The sequence below is a fragment of the Anolis sagrei genome, chromosome 11 (genome assembly GCF_037176765.1).
Source record: "Anolis sagrei isolate rAnoSag1 chromosome 11, rAnoSag1.mat, whole genome shotgun sequence".
Classification (NCBI taxonomy): Eukaryota; Metazoa; Chordata; class Lepidosauria; order Squamata; family Dactyloidae; genus Anolis; species Anolis sagrei.
Window position 1 is genome coordinate 30508238 of NC_090031.1, and position 13945 is coordinate 30522182.

At 42.3% G+C, this 13945-nt stretch overlaps 1 protein-coding gene across 3 annotated transcripts in view; it reads left to right on the forward strand.

Annotated features, from left to right (window-relative positions):
* The window catches only part of BCAS3 (BCAS3 microtubule associated cell migration factor), a 549518-nt gene that overhangs the window by 256270 nt on the left and 279303 nt on the right, over window positions 1–13945 (forward strand). For all 3 annotated transcript variants that reach the window (XM_060756800.2, XM_060756801.2, XM_060756803.2), the window contains 3 exons: window positions 5688–5812; window positions 8332–8497; window positions 13369–13469. In XM_060756800.2, coding sequence (XP_060612783.1) covers window positions 5688–5812; window positions 8332–8497; window positions 13369–13469 — 392 coding nt within the window. The remainder of the gene's footprint in view (window positions 1–5687; window positions 5813–8331; window positions 8498–13368; window positions 13470–13945) is intronic.

Here is a 13945-nt window from a genome sequence, read left to right on the forward strand (position 1 = left end):
AACATTATATTTTAATTTATATAGAAGATATGTATATACAATATATAATATTATTAGCATATATTATTATTATTATTATTATTATTATTATTATTATTATAGCATCCCTTTGTAGCATTCTGGAGAATTTGGGGATGCTCTCCTAGGGATGCTTTCCTGGGAGTGTTGCAGAATTTTCCTCTGTGAATTACATGGTGATGCTGCCGGATATTTTTCCCCTTCTCCCGCTGAATATGTTTCAAGCAAAGATAATATCCCCGGCCACTCCCCTCTCCTTTTTTCACTTAACGTTTAACCACAAGAGTAATCGTGTTTTACAAGGCTGCCTTTTTTCTGTCTACAAAACATCATTCTTGAACTGAAAATGTTTTGGCACTGGAAGCCAGGGCTTCAGCGAGCGCCGGGGAAGACGTTTGTTTTAAAGACGTGGTGTAAATAGAACATACTTTATTCCATTTCCTTTAAAACTGTTTAGATCTGTGCTGTGAAAAATCATAAGTCTCTGGGCCGCGGAGGGCTTGGGAAGCAACTTGGTCAGAGTGACCTTTCTCCTGACTGTCAGCTCCTGGTTTGCTGCAGCAGATAGAAACAGTCCACCCCCACTCTTCTGGCTGCCGTGCAAGTCTGGGAACTTTCTGGTTTTCCTGTGGTGTTAAAAGGGTCCCTCCATCTGTTCAGGACTAGAAACGTAAATCTTAAAGTGTCTCATCTTTTCATTGGACATGGGACCATTGTTTAATATCTTCTTGATTCAAGCAGCTGTGAAGTAGTGGGAATTCTTTTTTGTTGCTCTAGAAGAGGGGGAAACTGAGTCCTGAGGTTGCCATAAGTCAACAGGCAACTTAGTCAAGGTGAAGGTTTTCCTCTGACATTAAGTCCAGTAGTGTCCAACACTGCGGGTGGGTGTTTATCTCCATTTCTAAGCCGAAGAGCCAGCATTGTCCGTAGACACCCCCAAGGTCATGTGGGTCAGCATAACTGCATGGAGCACTGTTACCTTCCCACCAGAGCAGTACCTATTAATCTACTCACATTTGCATGTTTTCGAACTGCTAGTTTGGCAGAAGCTGGGGCTAACAGCGGGAGCTCACCCCGCTCCCTGGATTCGAACCGGCGACCTTTCGGTCAGCAAGTTCAGCAGCTCAGTGGTTTAACCCACTGTGCCACCATGGGCTCCTAACAGGCAACTTAAAGCCATGTAAATACAGATAGAAGACAAATAAGATTGTTGTTTCTGTCCAGCAGCAGTTGTCCCTTTGAAGCAAGCTATGTCCTCCCTATGCATATTGTGCATGGCTTGAAACAGTTTTCCAAAAGTTTTCTGGAAGTATTACTTATTATTTATTTATTTACAGCATTTATATGCCCCCTTCTCACGCCAAAGGGGACTCAGAGTGACTTACAATATACACACACACACACACACACACACACACACTATATTATACTATTAGCATAGCACAATATCAGTATTAAATATTACTATATTGAACTATACCATTATATTGTAATATTTTTAGAAATATTATATGTAATATAAAATATATAATTATAATATCATATATATACATATAATATATTAGGGTAGTACAATATCAGTATTCTATATTACTATATTGTACTATACCATTATATTGTAATATTATTAGTAATATTACATGCAATATAAAATATATAATTATAATATTGTATTATTATTATTATTAGTAGTATTATATAATTTTTTTTGTCGTGTCAGAAGTTGCTACTGGTATGAGAGAATTGGCTGTCTGCCAGGACGTTGGCCAGGGGACGGCAGGATGATTTTGATGTTTTTATCATCCTTGTGGGAGGCTTCTCTCATGTCCCCGCATGAGAAGCTGGAGCTGATAGAGGGAGCTCATCCACCTCTTCCCGGATTCGAACCTGCGACCTATCGGTCTTCAGTCCTGCTGGCACAGGGGTTTAACCCACTGCACCACTGGGGGAATTATAATATATATATATATATATATATATATATATATATAATAAGTATTGTATGAATATACAATATATAATATAATATAAATTAAGTACAACATTGGGACAATCTGGAGCTGGCAACCTTCATATAATTGCATGTTTAAGCAAGGTACAGAGGGGGTCAGTCCCCCTTTACTGGGCAGCTTTGCTTCCGTGTTGAAGTAATGAGTTAGCAAACTAAAACTGGTCTTGTTAAACAATGGTGGGAACTAGGTTTGGAGGATAGACTCCAACATAGCTGTGTGCATTACCCATCCCTATCACATAGTGCTGGCAGCTTAGTGTGAACATTTCTGCGAGAGATGTGAGAGATGAATTTCCTCCCATTTTCCCAGCTGAGAATGAAGTAGCGGGTCTCTCATATTTCTAGAGGTGCTCCCGCCGCATAGTGTGATATAGAGGACCTGGGACTTGGTTTGACCTCCTGAAACGCATGATAGTTCTCATCCTTATGCTTGAATCATGAGAGAGAGAGAGCAAGGAAGGACTCTGACGTTTACCTTTTCTGTTAGTCCTCTGAGCTGCTGGGTCTATGTGCGAGAGAAAGAGAAGACTTGGCTAAAATGAGTTTGTGTCTGCCATAAAGCAGTCTTATAGCAGGAGCCCTGTCAAGTCCAACCCTTTGGAAAGGCCCAGGAGCTCAGCGAGAGCACGGCAGCGCTCCCAAAGCTCCCGTCGCAAAGAGAGCAGGTGTCAGTTCACAGAATCACTTGGTTTCTTAAATGTGGTCCTTCGTATTACTTTCAGTCTATTTGTGCAGACTTTCACGCCTGCATGAGTGAATGGCTCAGCGGCGGCTGCAATCCCCTTTGCTCTCATCCCCTTGTTCCTTCTTCTGTTGTGACGATGGCGGGTTTTCTGTTTTGTTTTTAAGCTAAGAGGCTTCCCAGCGTTTCACACCTTTTCCAATATTGTGTAGTAACACACTCCGTTTAGCAACACAGATAAGGGAAGCAGATATAATATATCACTCACAACCATCTTTTGGGTCAGTGCGAACCATAATAAGAGCCCTGCCATGCTCCTCTTTTTTTTTTTTTTTTTTTTTTTGCAGGTAGTCCATTTCTGCCTCCATTCCCCATATTTTTGCATGTTACTTCACCTTAGCTTGTGTCCACACTGTGTATTTCAAGTGGTGATGCAAAAAGGACAGGAAAACAAATCACTTGCAACGTCAGACACTAAAGCTTTGAAATAAGGTCTTTGAAGATAAACATTTCCCCGACTGCGAACTCCCAGAATCCATTGTGAGCAGAACACAAAGCACTCTGAAGTTTCATCATACCGATCTTTTAGAGAAATACCCCTGTACGAGGAGGTAAATACAGTTGTTTGAATCCTCATGCAGCGACGTGTGTGTTCCTCTTACGTTCTTGGAATCATAATGTTAGAAACAGTTTCAAAATCTGTTTGCATCCTGACATGTAGTGGACATATTTGCCGTGACACAGGCTATGATCAAAGCTGTTCTTTCCCTCATCCTCCCATTTAGAGGGTGCCTAACGTTTTGGTCTCGTTTGCCAGGTGTTTTTGGTTATGTTTTGTTTACACTGGCCAATCGGAATGCTGAAGGCAATCCAAAGTTGTCCAGTTTTAATTTTATACAAATTCCGTAGGAAAGAGAACCACTAGTCTCATGTTGGCAACCAAATTATTGGTTGCCAACATGGAAAACCAATGACAAATCATAAAAGGGGTGATGAACAGTGCCCACCCTAGTTGCCCATGGATTTGCAGCATACCCTATGAATGGTAAGAGACAAAGCTGAAGTACTTTGGCCACATCATGAGGAGACAGGAAAGCTTAGAGAAGACAATGATGCTGGGGAAAATGGAAGGAAAAAGGAAGAGGGGCCGACCAAGGGCAAGATGGATGGATGGCATCCTTGAAGTGACTGGCTTGACTCTGAAGGAGCTGAGGGTGGTGACTGCCAACAGGGAGTTCTGGCATGGGCTGGTCCATGAGGTCACAAAGAGTCAGAAACGACTGAACGAATGAACAACAACAACAACTATGAATGGTTGATTCCTAACATACTCACCAAGCAGTCTAGAAACACAAGCAAAAGACTTTGAATCAGTTGAAATCCAACTTACTAATGCCTTGAAAGAGCTCTCCAGGTACTTCAAAGATAACCACCTGAAGCCTAACCCTGCCAAGAAACAAGTGTGTGCTCTCCACCTACAGAACTGCGAAGTCAACAGGACATTGAAAGTTACCTGAGAAGGCCAAGAGCTTGAACACTGTCCCCATCCTAAGTATATCGGCGTCACCTTAAATCGTACACTAACATTTAGGAAACACTGTGCAAACATCAAGCACAAAGTAGCTGCATGCAATAACATTCTGCGGAAACTTACTGGCAGCACATGGGGTGCAGACCCAAAATTAATAATAACACCAGCCCTGGCCTTGTTTTACTCAACTGCTGAGTATGCCTGCCCTGTTTGGCATAAGTCTGCACATCCAAAGCAGGTAAACCTAGCATTGAATGAAACATGCAGAATAACCATAGGATGTCTTAAACCTTTGGTGTAAGTCTATCCATGAAAAGCTGGTGAACATAGCATTGAATGAAACATGCAGAATAATCACAAGATGTCTTAAACCTTTGGCATAAGTCTATCCATGAGAAGCTGGTGAACATAGCATTGAACGAAACATGCAGAATAACCATAGGATGTCTTAAACCTTTGGCATAAGTCTATCCATGAAAAGCTGGTGAACATAGCATTGAACGAAACATGCAGAATAATCACAAGATGTCTTAAACCTTTGGCATAAGTCTGCCCATCCAAAGCCGGCAAGCATAGCATTGAACAAAACATGCAGAATAATAACAGGATGCCTTAAACCTACACCTGTTGATGAACTCTACAAGCGAGCTGGCATTGCCCCCCCCCCCCCCGATGTGTGATGGGAAGTTGCTGCTAAATGTGAGAGAAATAAGATTGAACACTGTGAAAGCCACCCACTACATAGCTACCAGCCTCCTCCCAGTAGACTGAAATCAAGGAAAACCTTTATGAGTACTACCACTCTTCTTGGCATCCCCCCAGCAAGAGCAAGGGTATCCCTCTGGGCAGCTAGACCAGGAAATCCCAACTGGATGGCCCCCCACAAGAGGGGGTCTTTCTCCAGGGGCAAACCAAGAATGGCCAACTTGGAAGTCCCTGAACAGACTCAGAAGTGGAGTGGGCAGATCAAAAGACAGCCCAACAAAATGGAACTACCTAAAAGAATCTCCCACCTTGTGTGACTGTGAAGCAGAACAGACAACTCCGCATCTGTATGCTTGTCCACTGTGCCCTGCCTCATGTACAGAAGAAGAACTGTTGGAGGCTACAGACAATGCAGTTGCTGTTGCCCGTTTTTGGTCAAAAGATATTTAGCAGTCTGCACTCCTTCTATTTTTATCAGTTTTATACTAATTTATGCAATTCTTTTGATACAAAATAAATAAACCAAGCAGTCAATCAAAGAACCTGAGCTATTTTTGCCTTGCGTGAGGAACATGTAGAAATAACTTTTCTGAAATGCTGAGAAGCCACTGTTCTGCCTTTAGCCGTTATCGATTCTTGGTAGTTCTGAGAATACTGTTTCCCTGTCCTTATAACCTCATTTTATACGACTACTAAATAACAGCTAGTCTTTGATCTCTTTCTCTTTTTTGCCCTTACAGCAAAAGCAAACCAGCTCCACAAATTTCTCCTAGCAAATCTGTGGGAGGAGAATTCTGCGTTGCCGCTGTCTTTGGGTCATCCAGATCTTGGTTTGCAAGCAATCCAGGCCTGAAAAGAGAGAAAGGTTTGTATTTGGAGCAAACAACATATATATCAAGACTTAGTACCATTAATCCAGCTATTACGGTATTGTCTCCAGTAGTTGCTTGGGACTGACCTCGGATCTTTTATGTATGCAACAGGAGCCCTTCCGTACAGCTGTGGCCTTCTCCCAACCAGTACTAGTTTATCACTTTTCCCTCGTCTGTGAATTGCAGTCCATGGATCTTTGCACAGCTCTTCTCTCAGAGTGGAAATGTTAACCATGGTACTAAGTGTTTCCAGAAATATATATGTATATAAGAGAGAGAGAATGACACCACAAACAAAGTTTAAAACTTGCCATTATGCTAAATGTCCTTTGACCAGACGCTGGCCACTTGCCCCTGATGTCACTGTAAGGAGGTCCTCCATTGTGCATGTGTTGGGGCTCAGACTGCATTGTAGTAAACAGTCTGTGGTTTGCTCTCATCCACACTTGCATGTCATGTGGATGAGAACTGCTGAACTTGCTGACTAAAAGGTTGGCAGTTTGAATCCAGAGAGCAGAGTGAGCTCCTGCTGTTAGACCCAGCTTCTTCAAACCCTAGCAATTCGAAAATATGCAAATGTGAGTAGATCAATAGGTACTGCCTTGGCGGGAAGGTAATGGCACTTCATGCTGTCATGTCGGCCACATGACCATCGTCGTGGACTCCACTGCCTGCTCTCAATCCTGCCTGTATCACAAACATGTTTGGTGGGGACGAGAGACAGGGCCTTCTCAGTGGTGGCCCCTCGGCTATGGAATGCCCTTCCTGGGGACATTAGTTCAGCCCCCTCCCTCTTAACATTTCAGAAGAGAGTCAAGACTTGGTTGTTTGAGCAAGTGTTTGAAAATGCAAGGTAAAAGACATAGCAATTGGAACGACTGGACAACGAGATGGGACAATGCTTTTATTAGGAGACGCAAATGATGTATGCATTTAGCATTCTTGTTATGGGTTTATATTATGTGTTAATGTTTTTAAATGTTTTATGGTGTTTTTGGGCATCGAATCGTTGCCATTGTCAACTGCCTTTTGTCGCCTCAGGGATGAAAAGGGCAGTATACAAATACAATAAATAAATAAATAAATAATTTCAAAGCTCCCTGGTTGAGTGGTGATGGCATGATCGTCAGCATCTCTGTCCCTTCTGGCAGTGGCTGGTCATTTGTGTAAATGTTAAGCATTGATGGAGCAAGCACACTCCCCTAAAGCATCTGCTTTCCTGGCCCCTGGAACTCAACAAAAAAGCTCCTGTTTTGTAGCAGATTTCCTATGAAGCGGGTGAGAAACAGAGTGATGTCCAGAAGCAAAGTAGCAAACTACAACTTGAGAAGTAAACAAACAAAAATGATGTTGCTACTTCATTTCCATCCTCTTAGTAGTTAGAAATTAAATTGCTACCTGTTCCAAGTAGCAAATAATAATAATAATAATAATAATAATAATAATAATAATAATAAAGTAATTAAATTATAAATAATAATAATAAAGATAACAATAATAATAAAATTATAATAATAATTAAAATAAATAATTAAATTGCCACCTGTTCCAAGTAGATGATGATAATAATAATAATAATAATAATAATAATAATAACTCAGCCGCTATCAAGACGTCAAAATTGACTGCAAAGGCATAAACCAGTACAGGTGGTCCCAGTGGTCATTGGCGCACTGGGTGCCGTGCCGAAAGATCTCAGCCGGCATTTGGAAACAATAAACATCGACAAAATCACAATCTGTCAACTGCAAAAGGCCACCCTTACTTGGATCTGTGCGCATCATTCGAAAATACACAGTCCTAGACGCTTGGGAAGTGTTCGACTTGTGATATTATTATTATTATTATTATTATTATTATTATTATTATTATTATTGTGATACGAAATCCAGCATATAGATCTCGTTTGCTGTGACATACTGTGCTTTTGTGTAAATAATAATAATAATAATAATAATAATAATCTTACGATTTTACTGTTGATAGAGAGGTAACGCTTTCAAAGTGTTTGAACAGAGGAAGGTGAGGCAAGGATAACAGGAAACTGATAGTTTGCAGAACACTCCTGTACATTTCTACAGTCTTATATACATGTCAGAACTAAGTCCCATTAAGTTAAATCAAGCTAACTCCCCAGCTAAGTGAGTATAGAATTGCAGCCAGAAAGAAAATGTGTTGAGAATAGTCAAGGGTTTGTATTGAAACAACCTGAGAAATTTCAGGATAAATGTTTAGATTTCTCTGCCTGATGGAGAGCAGGGAAGTCAGGCTGGAAGGTTTATTCTGCTGTCAAGATCACAGAGCTCTGGGAGGTGGAGGTTAAATACACACCCCTCCTTTTGCAAAATACCATTTGCGACGAACAAGCCAGGTGATTAACCTACTGTTTGCGAAAGCGGTTCCCATTGTTCGCCAAAGTGTTTATGCCTTGGTGGGTGAGAAGCAATTAGGAAACATCTGGGAGGGAATAAAGCGAAATGAAATATCATTCCATATTCTTGTCCCCGAACAGATCAGTCCAGGCAGTTTGTGGTGGAGTCTCTGTACATCATCAGCTGCTACGGCACTTTGGTGGAGCACGTCCTGGAGCCCAGGCCCCTCAGCACCGCCCCAAAGATCAGCGATGACACCCCGCTGGAAATGGCCACTTGCCCAAGGGCCAGCTGGACGCTGGTCAGGTAGCCCACCCTTTCTCCTTGGTTGTGCTGATGTCATTTTATGGAATGTATAGGAATATTTAGAAATAATTTAAAACGGGTTGTTGTAGGTTTTTTGGGCTATATGGCCATGCTCTAGAAGCATTCTCTCCTGACATTTCACCTGCATCTATGGCAAGCATCCTCAGAGGTTGTGAGACCTCACAACCTCTGAGGATGCTTGCCATAGATGCAGGCGAAACGTCAGGAGAGAATGCTTCTAGAACATGGCCATATAGCCTGAAAAACCTACAACAACCCAGTGATTCCAGCCATGAAAGCCTTCAACAATACAATAATTAAAATGTTTTTTGGGTGCCATGAAACCCTGAAGAGAAGAGTCCTGGACTGATGAGAATCTCTGCAATTATGTTTCCCCAAACAGAGACTTTTAAAACAATTTACAATAAGTTTTATAGAAATGTAACACAAAACAGTTAAAACGTGACATTTAGGTGGCCACACAGCACATACATTCCAAAACATAAACAAAACCCTATCCTAAGTGAATGGGCATCCACATCCGCTTCTCAAAAAAGGTCTTTTTATTGATGTTAAACAGTACAAGGAGGTGTTGTCAAAAGCTTTCATGGTCAGAATCACTGTGTTGCTGTGAGTTTTGCTGGCTGTATGATCATGTTCCAGAAGCATGCTCTCCTGATGTTTCGCCCATATCTATGGCTGACATCCTCAGAGGTTGTGAGGTCTGATGGAAACTAGGCAAGTGGGCTATATGTGTGTGTGTATGTGTGTATATATACTAGCTATTCTTTGTGTGTATGTGTTTTGTGTGTGTATATGTTTGTGTATATGTGTATATATGTTGTTTTGCGCAAGCGCTGTAATGTATTGTTTTTATTTTTTGGCTTTTTAAGTCCCTTCCGCTGTGTTTTCTAGTGTTTTTTTATGAGTGATAGTCACTCGGCCTGAGAGGGGCATTGTGTCCAAATTTGTGTCAATTCTTCCAGTGGTTTTTGAGTTATGTTAATTCCACAAACGAACATTACATTTATATATCTATCTATACATAGACAGTGGCGCAGTGGGTTAAACCCCTGTGTTGGCACCACTGAAGACCGACAGGTCGCAGGTTCGAATCCGGGGAGAGGCGGATGAGCTCCCTCTATCAACTCCAGCTCCTTATGCGGGGACATGAGAGAAGCCTCCCATAAGGATGATAAAAACATCCAATCATCCGCACGTCCCCTGGGCAACGTCCTTGCAGACGGCCAATTCTCTCACACCAGAAGCAACTTGCAGTTTCTCAAGTCGCTCCTGACACGACAAAAAAAAAATCTATCTATCTATCTATCTATCTATCTATCTCTATCTATCTATCTATCTATCTATCTATCTATCTATCTATCTACTGTATATATATCTGTGGAATAATGTCCAGTGTGGGAGAAAGAGCTCTTCTGTGTTTGAGGCAAATGTGAATGTTGCCATTGTCCACCTTGATTACAATTGAATGGCCTTGCAGCTTCAAAGCCTGGCTGCTTCCTGCCTGGGAGAATCTTTTGTTGGGAGTTGTCAGCCATAGCAGAGCACCTGGTGAACCAATCTGGACACAGAATATTATCCGAGAACACAGAAATGCCGGACCACTCTGACAACCACCATGTCAGACTACACAGAGAAGCCACTGAAATCCACAAGCATGCGGACAATTTCAACAGAAAGGATGAAACCATGAAAATGAACACAATCAGGTGACGAGTATTTTAAAAAACACTAGAATCAGGACAGAAAATAAAGAGCAACACTAAAAAATAAAGGAATTCCTGACAGAAAACAATCAGGGCCAGTTAAAACTTCCCAACAAAGGATTCCCCAGGCATGAAGTAGCCAGACTTTGAAGCTGCAAGGCCATTCAATGCTAATCAAGCTTGGCCAATGACAATAGGCGACAACAGTTCTTTCTCCCACCCTGGACATAATTCCACAGATATACAAACCCCACTTGCTTAGTTTCCAACAGACCTCACAACTTCTGAAGAGGGCAGACTTTGTCCATGTGAATTGATGAATGGTGAGTGGAGAGATGCACATCAGTCATGCTGGTTCCAGTGGATCTCCCCTGTTGTACATAGCTGTTGGAGTTAGGCTTGCGTCTGCGTATCTTTGCCCCCTCATAGCCTCATTGGAGGAAAGGCCGAGGCAGGCGGCAGACAGGTTGGCCCCTCAGAAAGCTCCCCAGAGCCAAATCAAGCTGAGGAGCTGCCCATTTGCCCACGAGTGCCTAGACCCATCATCCCAGGCAAGTCTCTCAACCTGGCGTTCTCTGAAGGCCGTAAAAAAATAAACGAGAGGTGGGTCTAAAACAGAGAATGAAACAAAAGAGGTATTGCTGAAGGGGGAAATTGTCTGTGCTTTTGACATTTTAAAATATTTTTGATTGATTTTGTCGAAGGAAGGATAGGCTCCAATCTTCTTCAGTCCTGGCTCATCCCTGGCCTTCGCGGATCAATACGTGATTTTTCAAGCGACTGACGAGAGTCCGGCCCTAATTAAAATGACAACAGGACGACGTTCAGGGCCGGGATTGTCAAAACAAGGAACTTATAATGGGATTGCAAATTCTGGCTGGATCAATATCTTGTAACTTTGCATTTTCGACGATTGGGCTGAGTTTGGAGGCCTCCGCAGTCCTTCAGTGGGGTACAATGCGCCAAAACACATTACGAGGGAATGTACGAACATTCAAAGAAAAGTAATGCCTCCACCTTCGTGACTTGGGTTTGGATGGGAATATTTTAATAAATCAAACTCAGAAATAATCCTTAGAATGTGCTCTTTAACTACCATTATTCACTTTTCCACATAATCACCAGACAATTGGATACATTTCTGCCAACAACGAACAAGTTTTCTGAAGCCGTCACAGAAGAAGTCGACACTCTGTTTCCGCAATCAGCGTCTCACAGTTCTCTCATCTTGGGTACCCATCGTGCACAGATCTTCCGAAGCAATAATGTGACCCACACGTTCTTGTGAAATGCCGATTATGCTTGAAATTTCTCTCTGAGTTTGGATGGGAGTATTTTAATAAATCAAATGCAGAAATAATCCTTAGAATGTGCTCTTTAACTACCACTATTCACTTTCTCACATAATCACCAGACAATTGGATACATTTCTGCCAATGAAGTTTTCTTGTGAAATGCCGATTATGTTTGAAATTTCTCTCTGAGTGACACGACGATCGTCCTGAATCAATCTGTCACCTGACAATTGGATACATTTCTGCCAACTATGAACGAGTTTTCTGAAGCCATCACGAAGAAGTCGACACTCTGTTTCTGCAACCAGCGTCTCACAGCTCTCTCAACGTCTTAATCACAAGCATAATGATGTCCCCCAGGTCGTCTTTCATTATTGGGAACAGATTGAAGTCAGGCGATACTAAATCTGAACTATATGGAGGGTGTCATACGGTGGTAATATCCAGTCTCTGAAATTTCAAGTCTGTGTGCTTTCATTTTAGGCATCAGGCGTCATTTCAGGGTACCCATCATGCACAGATCTTCCAATAGCCAAGCAATAATGTGACCAACACGTTCTTGTGAAATGCCGATTATGCTTGAAATTTCTCTCTGAGTGGTACGACAATCGTCCTGAATCAATCTGTCAACCTTTTGTTTGTGAAACTCGGTGGTTGCTGTCACAGGACGTACAGCTCTGTGTTAGTCACGAAAGTCAGATGTTTCCACCTCAACATCTTCAAACTTACTTGTCCAGTGACGCACAGTACTCACATCAACACAATCACCATAAACAGCTTGCATTCTCTGATAAATCTCCTTTGAGGTGACACTTTCTGCTGTCAAGAATTCAATGACTGCATGTTGCTTAAGTCACATTGACCGACTGTCTGTGCAGGGTTCCATACTTCGCACTTTAATAACACAACCATTCAATGCTAAGACTTCCCACCAAAATGGAATTGTAGAGGAGAGTCTACTGAACAAGCCAGTACCTGCTGCATACCTGTACTGCTATCTGTCGAGGAGTTACGAAGGTGGTGGAGGCATTACTTTTCACTTTAACAACACAACCGTTCAATGCTAAGGTTTCCCGCCAAAATGGAACTATAGAGGAGAGTCTACTGAACAAGCCAGTACCTGCTGCACACCAGTACTGCTATCTGTCGAGGAGTTATGAAGGTGGTGGAGGCATTACTTTTCACTTTAACAACACAACCATTCAATGCTAAGACTTCCCGCCAAAATGGAACTGTAGAGGAGAGTCTACTGAACAAGCCAGTACCTGCCCCATACCAGTACTGCCATCTGTTGAGGAGTTACGAAGGTGGAGGCATTACTTTTCACTTTAACAACACAATGCTAATGCTTCCTATCAAAATGGAACTGTAGAGGAGAGGCTATGGAACAAGCCAGTACCTGCTGCATGGCAGTACTTCTATCTGTTGAGGAGTTACAAAGGTGGCATTACTTTTCACTTTAACAACACAACCGTTCAATGCTCAGGCTTCCCACCAAAATGGAACTAGAGGAGAGTCTACTGAACAAGTCAGTATCTGCTGCATACCAGTACTGCCATTAGTTGAGGAATTACGAAGGCAGAGGCATTGCATTTCATTCAACCCTCGTATGGCCACAGCAGAAGCCTGTCCCCCTGTGTGCCTGGCTCTGTGTGATTTTCACAACTTGCTTAAGTTCTGGTCACTCGTTCCCCCTTCCCTGGGTGCCTGTGGGAGACTGTGCTCGTAGCAAACGACTTTAAATAATTATAAACACTGCACTCTCTTGCATAAATAATTGGGATGCGATGACACAGATGCTGATTTTTCATCCAGCTGAAATATTAATACTCTTGCGTTGCTTCCGCAGAACTCCCCAGTGGAATGAACTGCAGCCGCCCTTTAACTTGAATCATCCGCTCCTCCTGGCCGCAGATTCCATGCAGTGTTACCAGTATCTCCTCATTGGCCGTAAGTCGCTTGGCATTTTCCCTTCACAGGGCTCGGCGTGTAGCTCTCCAGGAGCGTAGCCGCCAGAAGAGGAGCTGTTGTGGCTTGAGGCTTTGGTGTTGACAGTACACGGGTTGGGTGTGCATCTATGTCCAGTGGTTCATGCCTTCATTCCCTTCCAGTTAGACTACTATAATGCAGTGTTGGGCTGCCCTCGTCATCTGATGGACCTACTCTACAGATGCCAAATCTGTCAAACAGGAGATTCGGAGCTGTGCGGATTTGGGGCTATATATATTATATACAATATAATAATATTTCAATGTAGTAATAACATAAAGGTTTCCCCTTGACATTAAGTTCAGTCATGTCTAACTCTAGGGGTGCTCATCTCCATTTCTAAGCTGAACAGCCGGCGTAGTCCGGAGACACCTCCAAGGTCATGTGGCCAGCATAATCATATATAATAATATTGTAATGTAGTAATAAGTTAAAGG